This window comes from Salvelinus alpinus, chromosome 2 (assembly GCF_045679555.1).
Source record: "Salvelinus alpinus chromosome 2, SLU_Salpinus.1, whole genome shotgun sequence".
Lineage (NCBI taxonomy): Eukaryota > Metazoa > Chordata > Actinopteri > Salmoniformes > Salmonidae > Salvelinus > Salvelinus alpinus.
Window position 1 is genome coordinate 85,460,308 of NC_092087.1, and position 24,497 is coordinate 85,484,804.

Below are 24,497 nucleotides of genomic sequence, written 5' to 3' on the forward strand. Positions count from 1 at the left end.
CCGGTTTTAGTTTCTGTCTATATTCTGGGAGCAACAAAATAGAGTCATGGTCAGATTTGCCGAAGGCAGGGCGGGGGAGGGTTTTGTATGCATCACGGAAGTTAGAGTAGCAGTGATCCAGAATGCTACCAGCTCGAGTCACGCAGTCGATATGCTGATAAAATTAGGAAGGCTTGTTATCAGGTTAGCTTTGTTAAAATCCCCAGCTACAATAAATGCAGCCTTGGGATGTATGGTTTCCAGTTTGAAGTTCTTTCAGGGCCGACGAGATATCTGCTTGGGGGGGATATACACGGCTGTGACTATAATCTAAGAGAATTATCTTGGAAGATAATGCTGTCGGAATTTGATTTTAATGAGTTCTAGGTCAGGTGAACAGAAGGACTTGAGTTCCTGCATGTTGTTATGATTACACCACAAGTATTTAATCATAAGGCATACACCCCCTCCCTTCTTCTTATCAGAGAGATGTTTGTTTCTGTCGGCGCGATGCATGAAGAAACCGGGTTTCTGTACCGACTCTGACAACGTATCCATAGTGAGCCATGTTTCCGTTAAACAGAGAATGTTACAATCTCTGATGTCTCTCTGGAAGGCAACTCGTACCCAAATTTCGTCCACCTTGTTGTCTAGAGATTGGACATTGGCGAGTAATATGCTCGGAAGCGGTGGATGGTGTGCTCGCCTTCTGAGTCTGACCAGTAGGCCGCTCCGTCTGCCTCTCCTGCGGCGACCGCATTGTTTTGGGTCGGCCTCTGGGATAAGATCCCATGTCAGGGTGGAGTTCCGAACAAGGGATCCGCTTCGGGAAAGACGTATTCCTGGTCGTAATGTTGGTAAGTTGACGTCGCTTTTATGTCTAATAGTTCTTCCTGGCTGTATGTAATAACACTTGAGATTTTCTGGGCAAACAATGTAAGAAATAACACATGAAAAAACAAAGAACTGCATTGTTTTCTAAGGACCTGAAGCGAGGTGACCATCTCTGTCGGCGCTATCTTGTGTCGACGCTTGGCATAGCTCATGGTGATCTTAGGCTTGTGTGCGGCTGCTCGGCCATGGGAACCCATTTCATGAAGCTCCCGACGAACAGTTATTGTGCTGAAGTTACTTCCAAAGGTAGTTTGGAACTTGGTAGTGAGTGTTGCACCCCAGGACAGACAGTTTTAAAGTGCTAAGCGCTTCAGCACTCGGCGGGCCCGTTCTGTGAGCTTGACTTGTGTGGCCTACCAATTTGCGGCTGAGCCGCTGTTGCTCCTAGATGTTTCCACTTCACAAAACCAGCACTTACAGTTGAACGGGGCTGCTCTAGCAGGGCAGAAATTCGACGAACTGACTTCTTGGAAAGGTGGCATCCTATGATGGTGACACGTTGAAAGTCACTGAGCTCTTCAGTAAGGCCATTCTACTGCCAATGTTTGTCTATGAGGATTGCATGGCTGTGTGCTCGATTTTACACACCTGCCAGAAACGGGTGTGGCTGTAATAGCTGGATCCACTAATTTGAAAAGGTGTCCACATACTTTTGAATATATTGTGTATTTAGGAGGATATTAATGATTTGTTTCCTTTAACTCCAGATGTTGTGTTGGAGATGGATCCTACATCTGTGTCAGAGGGGGAGAATGTGACACTAACGTGTAGAACCAACTGTACACTGGACCCCATCACAGCCTACAGTTGGTATAAGAATGGACAGCCTATACCAAATAGCAACACCTACTCTCCTGTCTATATCCTGTTCACAGTCAGCAGTGAGGATACAGGCAGATACTCCTGTGCTGTAGAAGGCCATGAGGATCTCCCCTCTGCTGAAGTGACTCTCACTGTCAGATGTAAGTACATAGGGTTTAAATCATTAGCTTGGTATATTAATATTGTAATTATTGTGTATCTATCTCCAGTTGTATTCTTTATGAAGTAACATCATGTTGGAACCTCAGAGCATTTGCTTTTAATTTTTCTCAATGTAATTATTTTAATCTATCTTGTAAAATGAGCTGATGTACTTTATTTGCTAAATTGAATGTCTTCAGAAAGCCAAGATAATATATACTATAACCAAGATGTTAATGTCTTTTTAATGGTCCTTTACCAGATGGCCCAAAGAACACCTCGGTGTCAGTCAGTCCCTCTGGTGAAATAGTAGAGGGCAGTTCAGTGACTCTGACCTGCAGCAGTGATTCCAACCCACCTGTGGACAAATATACCTGGTACAAGAATAATGCAGGCCACTATCAGAGTATCTCCAATCAGAACACAGGACCACAACATGTCTTCAATCATATCAAGTCATCTGACACTGGAGAGTACTACTGTGAGGCCCGGAATGAAATTCAGACAGGGAGGTCTGAGTCAATCAACATGGATGTGAAATGTGAGTAAAATACAGCTCAGTGTTTGAATGAGTTTGAATGAAACTCACATTTCCCTCACTAACTTTAAACATCATCTATCTGAGCAGCTAACCGATCGCTGCAGCTGTACATAGTCCATCTGTAAATAGCCCACCCAATCTACCTACCTCATCCCCATATTGTTTTTATTTACTTTTCTGCTCTTTTGCACACCAGTATCACTACTTGCACACCATCTGCTCATCATCATCTGCTCATCTATCACTCCAGTGTTAATCTGTTAAATTGTAGTTACTTCGCTACTATTGCCTACCTCCTCACGCCATTTGCACACACTGTATATAGACTTTCTTTTTTTCTATTGTGTTATTGACTGTACGCTTGTTTATTCCATGTGTAACTCTGTGTTGTTGTTTGTGTCGCACTGCTTTGCTTTATCTTGGCCAAGTCGCAGTTGTAAATGAGAACTTTTTCTCAACTAGCCTACCTGGTTAAATAAAGGTGAAATAAAAAAATAAAAAATGCCAAGGTTGCAAACAAGTAGTAATGAAATAAGGTAGTCATTAAGCATAGCATGTACAAATGTGTTCTTGTTAATGTTTGTGTAAGTTATAGTTTTAGTTCTCTGAGAATTTCATATTGAGAATTTCGTTTTGACATGTGAAGTTGTAATATAACTAATGTCCTAACCCTCTGACAAATTCTCTTTGACCAGATGGCCCAAAGAACACCTCAGTGTCAGTCAGTCCCTCTGGTGAAATAGTGGAGGGCAGTTCAGTGACTCTGACCTGCAGCAGTGATGCCAACCCACCTGTGGACAAATACACCTGGTACAAGAAGAACGTAACCTCACCAAAAGCATCAGGACAGAGTTACAGCATCACTAACATCATCTCTGAGGACAGAGGAGAATATTACTGTGAGGCCCAGAATGGAAGAGGATCTATGAACTCTACAGCTCTGATGATCATTGTAGCAGGTAAAGTTACATCTTCAATACTTCAATACAAAACTACATGTTTCAATCTAATGTTAATACTTTGAATATGGCTTACTATAATTAAACATTGAGTGTTCAAAACATTAAGAACACCTGTTCTTTCCATGACATAGACAGACTGACCAGGTGAATCCAGGTGAAGCTTTGATCCCCTTTTGATGTCACTTGTTAGGAAGGTGTTCCTAATGTTTGGTATAGTGGCTGATTATAGTATAAATGTCCTTTGTTAGTGTATATTCATTGTCAGTTCATAGGAACACCATTCAAGTCCTGTATTACCATATTATACCATGTACTCATGTCATCCATCCTAGAAAGGTTAATGTATATTCATTTTCACTTCATAATAATATATTCTCATATCATCCATTTGATCTTTTAGGGAAACAAACATCAGTTATGACTGCAGCTGTAGGAATCATAGTGGTTGTTCTGGTTCTCATCCTCTGTCTCTCTGGCTTCATGTGGTTCAGGTGACAGAATTTTTCAAATGTTTTATAATTTCCCCTTAGCACTCTGATTTGTTATGAATGCATTAATATATTCATTCATTCATGTGCAAAACTGTATTAGTAACATGTACACTTCCACTAGTGGTCACTAGAGAGCAGAATTCACTCTGTCCCACTTTACAGGAGATCCACAGCAGGAAGTGATGCCACAACAGACACACAGGTGACTATATCAGTTACACCTCCACACCTGGTGACATTAATTTACTATGTCATGACAGTCTCTCTCATACTATTTTCACTGTTACCGTGACATCTCTCTCTCTCTCCACAGAGTGTCCATCCTGATCCTAACAGTGACACGTACACAGCTCTGAACATGAAGACCAGGTCACCAGAGTATGACACCCTGGCAGTAAGTGTGTTTAATGTGTGTGTGTGTCCATAAAAATGTTACGGAGTGGTGTGTAATGTGCTCATTCAGTGTCTTATTTCAGAATGTGAGGGACTCCCCCACTGTCACAATCCCTCAGATAGATGCTGAGGCCTCCGATTATGAGAACTGAAGAGAACTACAACCTGGACTGAAGAGAACCACCACAGAACCTGGACTGAAGAGAACCACCACAGAACCTGGACTGAAGAGAACCACCACAGAACCTGGACTGAAGAGAACCACCACAGAAACTGTACTGAAGAGAACCACCACAGAACCTGGACTGAAGAGAACCGCCACAGAACCTGGACTGAAGAGAACCACCACAGAAACTGGACTGAAGAGCAACAGCATCAAACCAAAGCTAGGCCTCACAATGCTATTCTCTTACTCTCATAATGCTTTATAATCTAGAAGGTTTAAGACAATGAGCTTTAACTTCTGAGTAAGTGCTGGAGTTGAATTATATTTCCTTGTAATAATAATTATGTATATTGATGATAAATTGGATGGTTTATGCTTCTGCTCTTTGTCAATGAGATTTGATCATTTCTAGATTTTCTATAACACAAAAAGACCACTTTTCTGTTTACTCTATGTAGATTCATATTATGTTTCTGCTCTTGTTCTATGGGATTTTGCCATTTCCAGATTTTTTAAAAGTATGTGTACACCTGCTAGTTGAACATTTGATTCCAAATTCATGGGCATTAATATGGAGTTGGTCCCCCCTTTGCTTTTATAACTTCCTTATCTCTTCTGGGAAGGCTTTCCACTAGATGTTGGAACATTACTGTGGGGACTTGCTTCCATTCAGCCACAAGAGCATTAGTGAGGTTGGACACTGATGTTGGGCGATTAGGCCTGGCTTGCAGTCAGAGTTCCAGTTCATCCCAAAGGTGTTCGATGAGGTTGAGGTCAGGGCTCTGTGCAGACCAGTCAAGTTCTCCCACACCGATATCGACAAACCATTTCTGTATGGACCTCGCTTTGTGCACGGTGGAATTATCATGCTGAAACAGGAAAGGGCTTTCCCAAACTGTTGCCACAAAGTTGGAAGCACAGAATCATCTAGAATGTCATTGTATGCTGTAGCATTAAGATTTCTCATCACTGGAACTAAGGGGCCCGAACCATGAAAAACAGCCCAAGACCATTATTCCTCCTCCACCAAACTTTACAGTTGGCACTGTGCATTGGGGCAGGTAGCGTTCGTCTGGCGTCCGCAAACTCAGATTCGTCCGTCAGACTGCCAGATGGTGAAGCGTGATTCAACACTACAGAGAACGCGTTTCCACTGCTGCAGAGTCTAATGGCTGCGAGCTTTACACAATTCCAGCCGACACTTGGCATTGCACATGGTGATCGTAGGCTTGTGTGCGGCTGCTCGGCCATGGACACGCCTTTCATGAAGTTGCCAACATACAGTTCTTGTGCTGATGTTGCTTCCAGAGGCAGTTTTGAACTTGGAACCAAGGACACACCATTTTTACGCACTTCAGCTCTCAGCGGTCCTGTTCTGTGAGCTTGTGTGGCCTACCACTTCTCGGCTGAGGCGTTGTTGCTCCGAGAAGTTTCCACTTCCCTATAACAGCACTTACAGTTGACCCGGGGCAGAAATATGCCAAACTGACTTGTTGTAAAGGTGGCTTGATATGGCGGTGCCACGTTGAAAGTCACTGAGATCTTCAGTAAGGCCTGTCTATTGACAATGTTTGTATATGGAGATTGCATGGATGTTTGCTCAATTTTATCCACCTGTTAGCAACGGGTGTGACTGAAATATCCGAATCCACTAGTTTGAAGGGGTGTTCACATACTGTTGTGTTTATATATAGTATAACTAACAGCTTTTTCATATTTCTAGCTCTTGGACAAGGTTTCTCCTGTTTAATAATAATTTAGTTTGAATTGCTATTACATAATACCATATTGTTCAGTGTCATGATATTAATTGTTTTATCACATTTTTCATTATTATCTATATTATCTACATTAAATACATGTTTACCTTTTCCAGTTTTTATATTGTGGTTCAGTGTCAATACAGTTGCAAATAAGTTGGCGCCATGTTGCAAATATGCTCAAAGTTTAAGATAATAAATAAATTGACTATTTGATCAACTATTAATACATTGATTCATAACTATTTTCTCTCTGTTGTTGTTTCTTGTATTTCTGACTATTGGACACATGCATAGGCGGAAATCCCAGGGGGGACGGGGGGGACACGACCCCCCCATCCTGGGAAAAATATGATTTGTCCCCCCCAATCTATCACTGTAAACATAACTATGTAATTTCAATAATATTAATAATACGCAATGAAAGCAGTTGTGCTGATTATAGACACTTAATAGCGCCTTTTTAAGTTTCAAAAGATTGCGACCACCCCGCCCTTTGCCTCACAATGGTTTGATCCACTGCCAGTTCTTTAGCTGGCAAGGTAATAGAGGGTTCGTATCTACTGTCTGAAAGGCACATGTACGTAACTGACGTGAGGTTAATCCAGTCAATCGCGCCATAGCAATGTTTACATTTTTATGTTGGCAGGGTTCACACACTAGCTCAGATAGCTAGATCAGCATGCAGCTGTAGTGCTTCAAAGTCCCTGTGATAAGGTTAGCGATAAACTGAAGTCCAAACTGAACAGAACTACACTCTCTTATACCATTGTCTTAAATATATTTAATGGTCTCGTTGCAAAAGCTAAATTGTCGCTAGTGAACTTTTTTACATTTATTTTATTTCACTTTTTTTTTTAAAGATTATAGCAAACACCACAGAAACGGAGTTGGTGCTCGCTAGCTTTACAAATTCAGCTATTGTTGGAAGCCAGCCAATATGAAACAAACTATATTAAAATTAGAAAAGGTTGTAGCATATGTTGTGTAAATATGTGTGTGTGCAGCTAGACCGGCCAGCCAGCCAGCCAGGTAGAAAAATGGCAGAAAAAAGTAAAAAGACGGACATCAGAGTATTTTTCAGTACACCAAAACGCAAAGTAAGAACTCTAGTAGCCTAATATCTCAAAGACGAGTTGATAAAATGTTCATAAGAAAGAAGTGAAATGCTAATGGAATGTTTCACAATGATGTCATTAGGCAGAGCAGGCAACAGATGGCACACAGACAGCAGAGCTGGGGACAGATAGGCAGGGACAGACTGGCAGAGACAGGGAGTCTCAGGTAAGTTTGTTGAGTCTTTGTTTGGCAACATTATGAAAGGTTCTCAATTTTTTTTACTTGTAAAATAGGGACATAATTGGAAAATGCCATGGATACCCCCGCTCTCAACTTAAACTGATGACTAAACTAAGATTTGTTTATGGCAATGGTATTGCTGTTGTGATTAATTGTGTAGTTTTGGGTACCGGTAGTTAGGAGTACGGCAAACACCTTATTTCTTTTCTAGGAGACAGACTGAGTCTGTGAGGGTGGTGAAAGGGAAAGAGCCAGGGAGAGAGACTTCAGAGAACAATGTCACAGCCACGGCAGGACCAGGTGTCACCCTTGTTGCCAGCAGCACCAGTATAGGGGACAGTGGCACAGCATTGTCCAGTTACCTCAGTGATGGCACAAAACCATATCAGCCACACCCACAATTTTTGAACCGCAAACTCTTGCCAACAGAGTGTTGACGTTTCAAGAGGCCCCAAAGCACAGAATGAAATTCTGAACATCATGGCCAATACAATCATTCAAGGCATTGCAGCTGAGATTAGATCTCTTCCGATTGTACAATTTTCATTAATTGTTGATGGTACTCAAGATGTCTCTGGTGCTGAACAGGAGAGTGTCTTTTGCATTATGTTGACCATGACCTTGTCCCTCACGAGGAGTTTATTGGGCTATACAGGGTGTCGGAGACAACAGGCGAGGGCATTGCGAAAGTGGCAACTGAAGTGTTGTTGAGGCTCAATTTGCCCATGTCTGGCTTACGTGGGCACAGTTACGATGGTGCCTCAAACATGGCAGGAAAATACACAGGTGCACAGGCAATTGTGAGAAGGCAGCAGCCATTAGCCCTCTATGTCCATTGTGGAGCACACTGTGTAAATCTGATTACACAGGCTGGCTGCTCAGCCTCCCCACTGATCCGGGATTCCCTTTCTTGGGTCCATCAGTTAGGTGTCCTCTATGGCCAGTCAGGAAAGTTTAAGAGCATGTTTGAATCAATTGCCACGTCCAAAGAAACACATCTGCCCACCCGGAAACCCCTATGTCCAACAAGGTGGACTGTGCGGAATACTGCTATTAGATCTGTGCTAGGGCAGTATGAGCGGGTACTAAGCAGCCTAGAGGAGAGTAGTTTTTAGTACATGACAGTACACGACAGTACACTTACAAATGATTTATTTCATGTTATTTTATTTAAAATTGCATACTTTGTGCGACATACTTGTCCATAGCTGCTGTTTGAAGAGTTGAGACACTGACTGAAGGATATTTTGTTTGATTTATTTGGGGTTTTCATTGAAGTAGTTATTTTGCTTTTAGAACTGTACTTATTTTAAGCTTTTTGTTCTTGTAAAGATATTGTAGTAGACTCAGGCCAGTGGCACATTTAATGACTATATAAATGTATCAGAAAAAGTCAAATTAAAAGGTCAATTCAATACGGAGACTAACTTTGTGATGGTTCTCAATGGAGATTATTTTAGATGAGATCACACCATGTTCATTGTATTTATGAAAACTACACCCATACAGTGTACAGTACCATTGCTACCTACTGGCCTTTCTTGATATTGCTAGTTGTAAGTACGAATAGCTGCATACATACTGGACTGGTAAGGAGCACTGCTATAACTATTATTAGTAGTAGTATTATAATGATTTAAACATTTGAACAAGTTGGTTAAACCCTTCAGTTAACTACTGTACCTATCAATTATTCAGTTGTAGGAATTATGGTTCCTCAATATACATTTAACATATTACAACGTAGGCTATGTGTTACAGCACTACTTTTGGTGTCCCCCTCAGGAATTGCTCTTGAGAAAATGTAATGTAATTGTCCCCTCCAAGGTTGATATCAGATTTTCGCCCCTGGACACATGATGTCACCATTAAACCGATCAACAACAAGCACTGATCCTGACAAATGACATGCACCACGCACGCTGGTGGTGAGCGGCTCAGCTGTTTGTTCACCTGCAACCGCCCACAACTGCTAATAACCCATCTGCAACTGCCCGGCTATATGTAATGAAGTGGAAATCTGAGGCCCTCACCCACCCCTAACCCCGACCTGTTACACCCTCTATAACCACTGTAATTATTATTTGACCCTGCTGGTCATCTTTGAACCTTTGAACATCTTGGACTCCCGAGTGGTGCAGCAGTCTAAGGCACTGCATCTCAGTGCTAGAGGCATCACTACAGACCCTGGTTTGATCCCGGGCTGTATCACTACCGGCCGTAATCGGGAGTCCCATAGAGCGGTGCACAATTGGCCCAGTGTCGTCGGTAGGGTTTGGCCAAGGTAGACCGTCATTGTAAAATAATACTTTTTTCTTAATTAACTTGCCTAGTTAAATAAAGGTTAAATATAAAAAAAAAAATAACGACCTGGCTTTAATGGCAATGTACTCTTATAATCTTCACCCGGCATAGTCAGAAGAGGACTAGCTATCCCTCAGAGACTAGTTCCTCTCTAGGTTTCATCATGCCGTTCTAGGGAGTTTTTCCTAGCCACCGTGCTTCTACATCTGCATTGCTTGCTGTTTGTGGTTTTAGGCTGTGTTTCTGTATAATCACTTTTGTGACATCTGTAGATGTAAAAAGGGCTTGATAAATACATTTGATTTGATTTGAATGTGATTTTAGCTGTTGAATCTGGGCCTGTGTTTTAGCTGTTATATCAGGGCCTGTGTTTGTAGGTTCAAAGTTTGGTTTATTTGTCATATATATAAAAATACATTGAACTGCTTAATAACAAGCTACCTCACCATACAATACATCAACTAATGCAGGCCTAAGCTACAGTCAAAGTTAATTCATAAATGGCATGTTAACTGACTGATATTATCTGACTGATATTAACTGACTGATATTAACTGACTGATATTAACTGACTGATATTAACTGACTGATATTAACTGACTGATATTAACTGACTGATATTACTGATATTAACTGACTGATATTAACTGACTGATATTAACTGACTGATATTACTGATATTAACTGACTGATATTAACTGACTGATATTAACTGACTGATATTACTGATATTATCTGACTGATATTAACTGACTGATATTAACTGACTGATATTAACTGACTGATATTTACTGACTGATATTAACTGACTGATATTTACTGACTGATATTAACAATAAACGTACAGCAATGAACCCCTATCATTCTACATACCCCGCCCTTTCTGCCAATAACATATCGAGAGCCAGCCTATTTTGCCAGGTCATGAGGGAGGTGGCGGATAATTGGTCAGAGATCCCCTTTACTGCATCCCCGGTTTCATTCATGAATCTCTGTTGATATAATGGATGAAATTAATCCAATCCACATCTTTATTTATTGTCAATTACCAAAAGAACGTAGTGGTAAAGCCTTCACCTATTTGATTCAGAGCTTTGTATTCATCTGGAACTTCCCTGGGGATGCCAATAGCATCCATCTAGACAAGGCTACTCCCATCCTGATCAAAACTCCTCCTGTGCCTACTTTTCCCTCCTATAATCCTATAACTAGCCTCTGATGACTAACTCGAACTGGTTGGACCAATAACACCGGCGCGCAAGTTCCTAACCACCCTTTTGGTAGTGTCTATCGTATGCGTCCCTTGCCGGTACAAGCCCACCATACATCAGTTATAGGTGCTGTGAGGTTAAGAATTTTCTCCTGTACTTCCAAACCTATGTCAGTCACATTACCGATTGCCTTACAGCCATTAAAATCACCTAAGTTCTCGGTGCCCTTCTTGTATCTATAACACTGGTAGTCATCAGGAGATAAAGTGAACAGGGCCTCCCGGGTGGCGCAGTGGTCTAGGGCACTGCATCGCAGTGCTAGCTGCGCCACCAGAGTCTCTGGGTTCGCGCCCAGGCTCTGTCGCAGCCGGCCACGACCGGGAGGTCCGTGGGGCGACGCACAATTGGCATAGCGTCGTCCGGGTTAGGGAGGGTTTGGCCGGTAGGGATATCCTTGTCTCATCGCGCTCCAGCGACTCCTGTGGGGGCCAGGTACACGGTGTTTCCTCTGACACATTGGTGCGGCTGGCTTCCGGGTTGGAGACGCGCTGTGTTAAGAAGCAGTGCGGCTTGGTTGGGTTGTGCTTCGGAGGACGCATGGCTTTCGACCTTCGTCTCTCCCGAGCCCGTACGGGAGTTGTAGCGATGAGACAAGATAGTAATTACTAGCGATTGGATACCACGAAAATTGGGGAGAAAATGGGATAAAAAAATTAAAAAGGAGTTAAAGTGAACCGAGGTGGGTTGGCTGAGTACTTCAGTCTGGCCATCCCAATCCTTGTGAAGTTATTTGCTTTCCGAGGAAATTGTTTAATCTTTACCTTAGATCCTACATCTTGACCTTCTTTGACTCCTTATTCTGTAAGTCACTCATCCTTGATGGTCAGTATTTTATATTGTTTGTCTTTTACTTCTTATCAATGACAACGGCGTCGTATAATTAGTACTGGAAGGTGGTGGATCTGAATGTTTCAGAAAGATTACCAAGACTATGATGCAGCTCAGAGTCCCTAATATTCCCAAAAACCGCCAACCCCTTTTTTTTAAGAACAAGTGTATCTTTAATTCTATGTAAAACATGTATCTTTCATCAAAGTTTACGATGAGTATTTATGTTATTTGACGTGGCTCTCTGCAATTTCTCCGGATATTTTGGAGGCATTTCTGAACATGGCGCCAATGTAAACTGAGGTTTTTGGATATAAATATTAACTTTATCGAACAAAACATATATGTATTGTGTAACATGAAGTCCTATGAGTGTCATCTGATGAAGATCATCGAAGGTTAGTGATTCATTTTATCTCTATTTCTGCTTTTTGTGACTCCTGTCTTTGGCTGAAAAATTGCTGTGTTTTTCTGGGATTTTGCGGTGACCTAACATAATCGTTTGTAGTGCTTTCTCTGTAAAGCCTATTTGAAATCTGACACTTTGGTGGGATTAACAACAAGATGACCTTTAAAATGGTATAAGATACATGTATGTTTGAGGAATTTTAATTATGAGATTTCTGTTGTTTGAATTTGGCGCCTTGCACTTTCACTGGCTGTTGTCATATCATCCCGTTAACGGGATTGCAGCCATTAAACAATGATGAATACGAGAATGACCCATTAAATATTTAAAAATATTTGTTTTGTTAAATACTTTAAGATTTTTTAAGTAAAATCATTTAAAAGTTACATTTGTAAAATACAATTTTAAATATTTTTCACATTACAGAAAACTCTGAATCTGATTACAAGAACTTCGACAAAACCGTTGTATTTCTGAAATGGGCAGGCTCGGGGTCCAGTTATATTTTATATAACTATAGCTTATTATATTATGTTTATGAAACAATAATCAAACTTGGGAGACTATATATGAAGGCTAAGAACATTTTAGATATTGTTTTATTAATTATTTATTTAGTTATTCTATTCTGTTTCTATTCTATTCTATTACTTCATAGGACCACTTTGGAAACACGCGTTTTAATTAATACTTCAAGTGATATCCTCTGGGTCAACACTGTACATGTTGTTGTGTATGTCTGTTACCCAAATAAATTCAATTTATTTCAATACAAATCATGTAAATGACCTAGATTGTTTTATATGTACACTACCGGTCAAGGTTTTAGAACACCTACACATTCAAGGGTTTTTCTTTATTTTTACTATTTTCTACATTGTAGAATAATAGTGACGACATCAAAACTATGAAATAACACGTATGGAATCATGTAGTAAACAAAAAAGTGTTAAACAAATTCAAAATATAAATTATATTTGAGATTCTTCAAATAGCCACCCTTTGCCTTGATGACAGCTTTGCACACTCTAGTTATTGGGTTGGGAATCGAGATCTCAGTCTCAGGAACCTTATTACCAGCTTGTTATTTTGTTATTGATCCAAGTGGATGAGGACATGATTGTGACATATGAAGAGAGACAGAAGGCTGCAGTAATGTTGAGATGCCAGTAGGAGGAGCTCTAGTCTAGAACACTGGAACCTTCAGTAGCACTTTGATGGAGATGATGAGGGATGGGTCACATTATGCGAGGCAACACATTAAGAAACCATATAGAACAGTCAACACTTTGTTATGGATCTGTATTTAAAGAAAATACTTAATTGAAAATGAGCTGCATTTAGCAGTAGGAGTGAGTAGGAGTGCTGATGTAGGATCAGGTCCTACCAGTCCATATAATAATATGTTATCTTAATGTTATTCTGGTGTGTTCAGTGTCATCATCTGTTAGGGGCTTCTTCTTTTCAGGAATAGTTGTCTTTCACACCTCACTGAGTAACACTTAGGCCCTTTCTGTGGTTTCCATTCACACTCAGCAAGTAGAGTACGGCAACAAGGTATGGACAAATGCTGTTAGTGTGAGGAAATGGGTCTGTAATGTATAATCACTATAATGTGTGATTGTGTTGCAGTGTTACTGTTCAGGATGGCTGGAGTGTGAGGTACACCACTACCTTGAAGGGCTCAACAGTGGAGCTGTTCTGCTCTTACACATATCCCATTGGTACCATGACTCTGAGTGATGACCCAGACTACAAAGGTTGTGTGACGTACCGTAGCGATAAGAAGAATGGCGACACCCTGACAATCAGAGATCTGAGTGAGAGTGACTCAACTACGTACAAATTCAGATTTACAACATATCGAAACAGAGGAACACATACTGGCAAACCTGGAGTCACTCTGTCTGTCACAGGTACAGTTACATTCAATATAGTTCAACTGTTGAATTCCATTTAGTTCTGGACAATTGTCTTGGTTTGTATTTATGTCGGTATAACATTGGATTTCTTCCATCTTTGTATTAGAGTGATAACTCAGTGATAAAGGGATTTACAGTGATATTGTTTTTTGGTCACACTTTATTTGTAGTCTTGATAGATGCTCTACAGATGGTCATACTATCAACAAACTAGCTGTTGATACAGCAACTACTGCTAAGTGTTAAGCTTAGGTTAAGAATAAGGGTTAGATAAGAGTTAAGGTTAGGGATAGGGCTATGGTAAGGGTTAAGTTTAGGGTTAGGGAAAGGATTAAGGATAGGGATAGTAGATGGTAGTTAAAATGTTAATGATGGTCTTTAGATAGCTGTAGAGCATCTACAGATGGACTATCCAAATAATGTATTACCTGTTTTTTTCTCCAGGTCTTCAACTGAAGAGGACTGGTGGGAATATGGTGAACGGTCATTATTTGGTGAAACTGACCTGTAGCACCACCTGTACTCTGACTGACAACCCCACCTACATCTGGGACAAGAGGACTCCTCCTCCATGTACTCCATCAGCAGTGAGGATGTAGACAGTTTATTCTCCTGTGCTGTAAAAGGCCATGAAGATCTCAGCTCTCCTGCAGTGTGTGACTATGTACACTGTGGGGATATACAGTACAATAGTACAGTATTCTACAGTATTCTACATTCAAGCAAAAGAGAAAGGTCTTACTGTCAATCATTATTATAGATCAAAAATATATGTATTTTCCTCATTGTTAATATTATGTTGACTAAATCCTTTTACATCAGATAAACCAAAAACCACAGTGTCAGTCAGTCCCTCTGGTGAAATAGTGGAGGGCAGTTCAGTGACTCTGACCTGCAGCAGTGATGCCAACCCACCTTTGGACAAATACACCTGGTACAAGAAGAATGTAACCTCACCAAAAGCATCAGGACAGAGTTACAGCATCACTAACATCATCTCTGAGGACAGAGGAGAATATTACTGTGAGGCTGAGAATAAATATGGACTTCTCAACTCTTCTACTGTGTTTGTGGACGTTCAGTGTAAGTACACCTAATTTTCATCTATTCATTGATAATCACACAGCTCAACAACCGTAAATAATCATGAACAATGTTACACACTTATCATAGCATATGACACAATTAGTAGGCCTCTATTTAAATAAATATTGTTTCATTCTCTTCTTTCCTGTTTCCCCCTTTCATATCTCCATCTCCGTATTCAACACAGACTGGCCTGTGTCCAGCTCTCCAGACTCTAGTGTTTCTCTGGGTTCCTGTGGTGGGGGTGGGGGCTTTCCTGACTGTTGGAGCTCTTCTAGTCACCATCTCCTGCACACTGAAGAGGTCAGTGTTCCCTAGCCAGGTTTACATGTGATATATATCAACTTCCACTGGAGGTAACTAGAGAGCAGAACTCACTCTGTCCCTCTTTACAGGAGATCCACAGGAGGAAGTGATGCCACAGCAGACACACAGGTGATTATATCAGTTAAAATTCCACCCCCACACCTGGTGACTTTAATTTACTGTGTCTCAATAGTCTATTTTCTACAATGTTCACTGTCACCTTGGCACAGCTCTCTCTCTCTCTTTCTATCTCCATATTGTCCATCCTGACCCTATCAGTGACTTGTGACTCATACACAGCTCTGAAAATGAGAACCAAGGGCCCTGACTATGATACACTTGCAATAAGTATGTATTCATGTATGTGTTTATTTTGTATACAGTATTTACGTGTGTGTGAGGGAGTGTGTGTGAGGGAGAGAGAGTAAGTGAGAGGAGGAGAAGGAGGAGGAGGAGAAAGAGAGAGAGAGAGAGAGTAAGGAGGGGGAGGAGGATGAGAGAGAGATTAAGGAGGAGGAAGTGGAGGAGAGAGAGAGAGTAAGAGGAGGAAGAGAGAGATGGACACAGCAAGTAGGAGTGAAAGAGAATGTTATAGAGCGTGTAGGGTTCTCATACTGTGTTTCCTGTGTCGCTGTCTCTCTCAGAGTGTGGGGGACTCCCCCAGTGACACGTTCACAGCTCTTCTGAGAGATGCTCAGCCCTCCGTTTATCAGACAATCCGAGGGAGAGAACCACCACAGAACCTGGACTGAAAAGAACCATCACAGAACCTGGATTGAAAAGAACCACCACAGACACTGGATTGAAGAGAATCACCACAGCACCTGGACAGAATAGAACCACCACAGAACCTGAACTGAAAATAAACACCACAGAAACTGGACTGAAGAGAACCACCACAGCACCTGGACTGAAAAGAAGCACCACAGATCCTGGACGGAAAAGAACCACCACAGAAACTGGACTGAAGAGAATCACCACAGATCCTGGACTGAAGAGAATCACCACAGATCCTGGACTGAAAAGAACCATCACAGAACCTGGCCTGAAGACAACTAACACATTGCTATAATATCTAGAATGTTTTCCAGTAAATTAGCTTTAAAGAGATAGTTCACCCAAATGACAAAATGGCACATTGGTTTCCTTACCCTGTAAGCAGTCTATGAACATGGTATGACAGCAATCCATGCTTTGGTTTAGTTTCCCCTGGTACGGTTTCCACTTGCTAATGTTTTAGCATTTGTGGCACAAATCCCATTCAAGTCATGCGACCAATATTAGCATTTTTCATCCAAAAGTATAAAAAGCAATGTGAAGCTCAACAAAGTCACTTATAGATGATTTGAACATGATGTGAGAATGTTAGCATATGAAATATTAACATCGGTCCCATGACTTGAATGGGATTTTTGTTTAAAATGCTTTAATGTTATGTAAATTTGGGTGTTTGAAATTGCAGCCAACTTTTTAGGCGAGTCGAATCTACAAATTAACTTGCATGATAAATAACTACTCAATATTATTTATAGATCAGTCAGTCACAATTTACCCATGATACATCACAGTTTTGATGCTCTCGAACACTGTCTGTGTGACTGAGGAAGGAAGCCCTCTCTGCATCAGCTTCTTGGTCCCTAACATAGAATTGGATAGAGGGTACATCTATGCATCTTTGTCATGACAGCTTCTGTAACAGAATGGGAAGTGCCATTGAGGGCTTTTTCCATTTTAAAGTACTTAATGTCTTCTTCTTCAACTTCCATAAGTTTAATGACAGTTGGTAAACCAACTGAAATGGTGTATTCAATGGCTTTAGCCATGCTAAAACAGGCTTTGAAGCAAGCGCGCCCTCTATTAAACTCTATGGACAATGACTCATTCAACGTTTTATCACCCACAGATCTCAAACTTCACACTCAGTGTGTTTATTTAAACTGACAGTAAGTTGACTTACAACACGTCTACCCTTCACTCTGTAAGTATGCTTGACGATAAATTAAAATATGTATATTTTCTAATTTGTTTGTAACCATGAACTCTTGAATCCTGTTATGTGCATGGCAATGCTATTGGAATGTATGTTGTTTTGTTTTTCTGTTAAGTACAGTATACTCTGTAGATGCATTTCTGCATATTAATCTGATACAGTATTGTACATGTGGTTTCATATATAATACTTTTGCATGCTATTTTAAGGACCGACAGCAATAGATTGTTGTGGAGACTTGTTTGAAAATGGCCTAAAGTAACACTAAGTGTAATAGTGATTGGGTGTATGCTTCATAAGAGCTTTAGGAGTAGTATTAACATGAGACACAGTGATGGTGGGTTGTGTTTAGGAGTAATATTATCAAGAGACACAGTGATGGTGGGTTGTGTTTAGGAGTAGTATTAACATGAGACACAGTGATGGTGGGTTGTGTTTAGGAGTAGTATTAACATGAGACACAGTGATGGTGGGTTGTGTTTAGGAGTAGTATTAACATGAGACACAGTGATGGTGGGTTGTGTTTAGGAGTAGTATTAACATGAGACAGTGATGGTGGGTTGTGTTTAGGAGTAGTATTAACATGAGACACAGTGATGGTGGGTTGTGTTTAGGAGTAATATTATCATGAGACACAGTGATGGTGGGTTGTGTTTAGGAGTAGTATTAACATGAGACACAGTGATGGTGAGTTGTGTTTAGGAGTAGTATTAACATGAGACACAGTGATGGTGGGTTGTGTTTAGGAGTAGTATTAACATGAGACAAAGTGATGGTGGGTTGTGTTTAGGAGTAGTATTAACATGAGACACAGTGATGGTGGGTTGTGTTTAGGAGTAGTATTAACATGAGACACAGTGATGGTGGGTTGTGTTTAGGAGTAGTATTAACATTAGACACAGTGATGGTGGGTTGTGTTTAGGAGTAGTATTAACATGAGACACAGTGATGGTGGGTTGTGTTTAGGAGTAGTATTAACATGAGACAAAGTGATGGTGGGTTGTGTTTAGGAGTAGTATTAACATGAGACAAAGTGATGGTGGGTTGTGTTTAGGAGTAGTATTAACACGAGACACAGTGATGGTGGGTTGTGTTTAGGAGTAGTATTAACATGAGACACAGTGAGGGTGGGTTGTGTTTAGGAGTAGTAATAACATGAGACACAGTGATGGTGGGTTGTGTTTAGGAGTAGTATTAACATGAGACTCAGTGATGGTGGGTTGTGTTTAGGAGTAGTATTAACATGAGACACAGTGATGGTGGGTTGTGTTTAGGAGTAGTATTAACATGAGACACAGTGTTGTGGGTTGTGTTTAGGAGTAGTATTAACATGAGACACAGTGATGGTGGGTTGTGTTTAGGAGTAGTATTAACATGAGACACAGTGATGGTGGGTTGTGTTTAGGAGTAGTATTAACATGAGAGACAGTGATGGTGGGTTGTGATTAGGATATTATTAGGATGGTGCGGTAATGTTGAGATGCCAGTAGGTAGAACTCTAGTCGAGAACACTGCAGTAATGTTGAGATGCCAGTAGGGAGAACTCTAGTCTAGAACACTGCAGTAATGTTGAGATGCCAGTAGGGAGAACTCTAGTCTAGTACACTGCAGTAATGTTGAGATGCCAGTAGGGAGAGCTCTAGTCTAGAACACTGCAGTAATGTTGAGATGCCAGTAGGGAGAGCTCTAGTCTAGAACACTGCAGTAATGTTGAGATGCCAATAGGGAGAACTCTAGTCTAGTACACTGCAGTAATGTTGAGATGCCAGTAGGGAGAGCTCTAGTCTAGAACACTGCAGTAATGTTGAGATGCCAGTAGGGAGAACTCTAGTCTAGTACACTGCAGTAATGTTGAGATGCCAGTAGGGAGAGCTCTAGTCTAGAACACTGCAGTAATGTTGAGATGCCAGTAGGGAGAACTCTAGTCTAGTACACTGCAGTAATGTTGAGATGCCAGTAGGGAGAACTCTAATCTAGAACACTGCAGTAATGTTGAGATGCCAGTAGGGAGAGCTCTAGTCTAGAACACTGCAGTAATGTTGAGATGCCAGTAGGTATAGCTCTAGTCTAGAACACTGCAGTAATGTTGAGATGCCAGTAGGGAGAACTCTAGTCTAGAACACTGCAGTAATGTTGAGATGCCAGTAGGTAGAGCTCTAGTCTAGAACACTGCAGTAATGTTGAGATGCCAGTAGGTAGAGCTCTAGTCTAGAACACTGCAGTAATGTTGAGATGCCAGTAGGGAGAGCTCTAGTCTAAAACACTGCAGTAATGTTGAGATGCCAGTAGGGAGAGCTCTAGTCTAGAACACTGCAGTAATGTTGAGATGCCAGTAGGGAGAGCTCTAGTCTAGAACACTGCAGTAATGTTGAGATGAAAGTAGGTAGACCTCTAGTCTAGAACACTGCAGATATGTTGAGATGCCAGTAGGGAGAGCTCTAGTCTAGAACACTGCAGTAATGTTGAGATGAAAGTAGGTAGACCTCTACTCTAGAACACTGCAGTAATGTTGAGATGCCAGTAGGTAGACCTCTACTCTAGAACACTGCAGTAATGTTGAGATGTCAGTAGGGAGAGCTCTAGTCTAGAACACTGCAGTAATGTTGAGATGCCAGTAGGGAGAGCTCTAGTCTAGAACACTGCAGTAATGTTGAGATGCCAGTAGGTAGACCTCTACTCTAGAACACTGCAGTAATGTTGAGATGCCAGTAGGTAGACCTCTAGTCTAGAACACTGCAGTAATGTTGAGATGCCAGTAGGTGGAGCTCTAGTCTAGAACACTGGAACCTTCAGTACCACTTTGATACAGCTGTTGAGGAGTGTATATTGAATGTGTTTGTAGAATAGAATGAATGACATCATGGAACTGACCAAATGTAAATGGAACTTTGACCTGTTCCATGTAGAACTCAGAGGGACAAGGCAACACATTCTGAGATATTATAAACATTCCATATAGAATAGTCAACATATTGTTAACATGGTTCTGTATTTAAATAAAAGTGGAAATGGGGGACATTGTGTCCATTATAGAAATGTAGGACCCATTTTAATACAGTAACCTCCCTTCTCTGACATGCTGTTCTGATCCTCATGCATGTTAATGTCTTAAAGAGGAAGGAAAGTTCTGTTCAAGCTACTTGTGTTCTGACTACTTTAACCCTCCTGTTGTGTTCATTTCATATTAACTAATTCTGTGTTCCCCGTCCAAAATGACCGCCCCATTATAGCTGATAATAAATCCATAATAATACATATATTATCACCTAATGTTGTGATAGATCTTTTTATCAACTTAAATTATTGTGAAGTGTTGAACTTCTATTTGCTATTTATGGCCTGCAGGCCTCATTGACCTGAGCTCATACAACACGTTTATGAGTAAAAAAAGCGTAATGTATGGATTATTTTGACTATGACAAATACTCAGATGAAACATATTGTGCTGTTTATCACAGACTACTTTGTGTCAAAGTTTAACAAGGACTCCCTCCTCCTCACCAGTGTCATGATCAAAGATATGATCAAGAGCCTCACATACAGTATATCGTTTGGTCATTGTGATGCCACAGAATGAATTGTGAGCAAGGCCTCAAAAAAGTTGTATATACCAGAGCTGCGAGAAAAGTTCTATATATTATTGAAACAATGTTGTGATTGTTTGTGAGAATGCCAACAGATGTGGTTCCCATGGGGGAAATATTTTATTTGCAAACAAACATTGTAACACTGCAGTGTCTGTGTGTGGGGGGGGATTTGTACATTGCTAGACATGACCACCTTGTTGACCTGATAGCCAGCGAGCTGAGACAAGAAGTTTCACCAACAGCATGCATGGGGGGGACCTTTGAAATGTTAAATTTGATTTGTGGATTCAAATAGACGATTTAAAATGTGTGACACAGTGGATTTATCTGAGGGCCCTTCAGGACCAGACTGATAGGGAGTAGGGTTGACATCTATACTGTGTAGGATGTGTGTTTTAACTTTTCTACAGCCATAACAACCAGCTCTCTAGACTTTGATACAGACTCCATGGGCCTTATGGGCCTTCACTACAGATGGTGTGTGTGTGTGTGTGTTACTTACTGTTTAGTCTCACAGTTTGGGGATAGGAGCTATCATTGAACCTGGTGGTCAGTCTTTAGGCTGCTGTACAGCTTGATGGACCATACAGGATTGAACATTTATCCTCCTATATTTGAGGTTGTGACAATAACAGTTTCAGAACAATCAATGTAGAAATATGTGTTTACAGTTCTACAGATCTGTTCAATAAGTGGTTGTTGATGATGGTGATGATCATGACTTTGTTGAATTCATGAGGAAATTATTTTTGCATTATACATCATGTCAGCTTAAATAGACAAACGTAGACAGACATGCAACACATCACACACATAGTGCAATAGACTTACAGACAGACAGTATTCACATAGACAACCATATAGCACAATACAACACAACACAATATGAGCCTGGTTCATTTTTCAGTAATGAGGCCCTGTACCTCATTTACAGTTTCTACTTCAATGTATCAGGTGGAGTTATTCACCAGCTATAGAGTGAGTTGTTGTTTATGTTTCTAAGACTGCAGGGTGGGAGATGCAACAATGGACTTGAGAACAGCAGGAAGTGTGTTGGTGGTCTTTCTCTGGTCTGTGACAGGTATGGTCTAATTCATAACTTGACATGTTTGTCAATCTACAGGCATCAGTGTGAGCCAATAGACCTTGGCTTAATTCTGATACCATTGTGTTGTGTGACTGTGTTTCAGTGGTACTGGGTCAGAATGGCTGGAGTGTGACTTACACCACTCAGAGTATCTGTACCTTGAAGGGGTCAACAGTGGAGCTGACCTGCTCTTACACATATCCCAGTAGTCATACAATCACAACAACGTTCTGGTTCACTAAAAATGATGCTGCGGGTCCTGTTAGTCTGAGTGATGACGCAGACTACAAAGGACGTGTGACATACCGTGAGGATAAAGAGAATGGTCACACCCTGTCAATCACAGAACTGAGAGAGAGTGACTCAGCTACATACAAATTCAGATTTACAGATCAGCCTGGAAAATGGAGATATACTGGCGATCCTGGAGTCACTCTGTCTGTCACAGGTACAGTTACATTCAATATCGTTAAACTGTTGAATTTCATTTAGTTAAGGATGAATGTCTTGGTTTGTATTATAGTCTGTATAACATAGGATTTCCTCCATCTTTGTATTAGAGTGATAAGTCAGTGATAAAGGGATTTACAGTGATATTGTTTATTCTCCAGGTCTTCAGGTGAAGGTGACTGGTGGACATCAGGATAAGACACTGACCTGTAGCACCACCTGTACTCTGACTGACAACCCCACCTACATCTGGTACAAGAATGGACACAAAGTAAAGGAGGACACTTCCAGCCTGTACTCAGACTCCTTTAGTGATGCAGACAGTTACTCCTGTGCTGTAAAAGGCCATGAGAATCTCCCTGCTCCAGCAGTGTGTGAGTGTGGACTTTTTAATACAAATGTCTTATGAATACAATGTTGTTTAAAGTTGTGATACTGAATATTGATCATTATTCAATAATTCAATTTTTTTCTCAGTTCTGTAAACTATTCAACATGTTGTTTTTAACTTTTACAACATCAGTGTATAGTAGTAGATATTGTAATTGAAGATTTATAGATTTATAAAAGGTGTTATATTGTCTTCTTGTCTTTCAGGTCAGAAGTGTTGGAGTGTGACTTACACCCATCAGAGTATATGTGCCTTGAAGGGGTCAACAGTGAACATATCCTGCTCTTACACATATCCCAGTTATCATGAGATCAAACAAGCTTTCTGGTTTACTAAATGGTCTGGTATGGATGCTGAAGATCTGAGCTCAGCGCCAGGGAATGAGGGTCATATAAAGTACCTTGGGGATAAGAAGAGTGACTGTACCCTGAGAATCACAGACCTGAGATTGAGTGACTCTGCTGGGTACAGGTTCAGATTCATAACATCTGGAGAAAGGTTTGCTGGCTCACCTGTCTCCCTGACTGTCACAGGTAATCTGTCACACATTTCACATACAGTTGAAGTCAGAAGTTTACATACACCTTAGTCAAAAACATTTAAACTCAGTTTTGAACAATTCCTGACATTTAATCCTAGTAAAAATTCCCTGTTCTAGGTCAGTTAGGATCACCACTTTATTTTAAGTATGTGAAATGTTAGAATAATAGTAGAGAGAATGATTTATTTCAGCTTTGATTTCTTTCATCACATTCCAAGTGGGTCAGAAGTTTACATACAGTCAATTAGTATTTCGTAGCATTGCCATTAAATTGTTTAACTTGGGTCAAACGTAGCCTTCCACAAGATTCCCACAATAAGTTGGGTGAATTTTGGCCCATTCCTCCTGACAGAGCTGGTGTAACTGAGTCAGGTTTGTAGGCCTCCTTGCTCGCACACGCTTTTTCAGTTCTGCCCACTCATTTTCTATAGGATTGAGGTCAGGGCTTTGTGATGGCCACTCCAATATCTTGACTTTGTTGTCCTTAAGCCATTTTGCCACAACTTTGGAAGTATGCTTGGGGTCATTGTCCATTTGGAAGAACCATTTGCGACCAAGCTTTAACTTCCTGACTGATGTCTTGAGATGTTGCTTCAATATATCCACATAATTTTCCTGCCTCATGATGCCATCTGTTTTGTGAAGTGCACCAGTCACTTCTGCAGCAAAGCACCACCACAACATGATGCTGCCACCCCCGTGCTTCACAGTTGGGATGGTGTTCTTCGGCTTGCAAGCCTCCCCCTTTTCCTCCATACATAAGATGGTCATTATGGCCAAACAGTTCTGAGCGGTATGACGGCTGCGTGGTCGCATGGTGTTTATACTTGCGTACTATTGATTGTACAGATGAACGTGGTACCTTCAGACGTTTGGA

General features: G+C 40.9%; 3 protein-coding genes across 4 annotated transcripts in view; all 3 read left to right on the forward strand.

Annotated features, from left to right (window-relative positions):
* LOC139545119 (B-cell receptor CD22-like) overlaps positions 1–24,497 on the forward strand; it is a 176,306-nt gene that overhangs the window by 123,284 nt on the left and 28,525 nt on the right. The window lies entirely within an intron of this gene.
* The window catches only part of LOC139551849 (B-cell receptor CD22-like), a 98,986-nt gene that overhangs the window by 62,247 nt on the left and 12,242 nt on the right, over positions 1–24,497 (forward strand). The window lies entirely within an intron of this gene.
* Positions 1,426–6,365, forward strand: LOC139545234 (B-cell receptor CD22-like). 2 transcript variants are annotated; one of them, XM_071352776.1, is made up of 6 exons: positions 1,428–1,835; positions 2,099–2,377; positions 3,073–3,336; positions 3,993–4,032; positions 4,146–4,224; positions 4,307–6,365. In XM_071352776.1, the coding sequence occupies exons 1-6, from the start codon at positions 1,595–1,597 to the stop codon at positions 4,373–4,375; spliced, it is 972 nt and encodes a 323-aa protein (XP_071208877.1). In that variant the 5' UTR covers positions 1,428–1,594; the 3' UTR covers positions 4,376–6,365. The 2 variants fall into 2 exon arrangements, with proteins under 2 accessions (XP_071208889.1, XP_071208877.1); XM_071352788.1 differs by lacking the exon at positions 2,099–2,377 and having other exon boundaries at positions 1,426–1,835.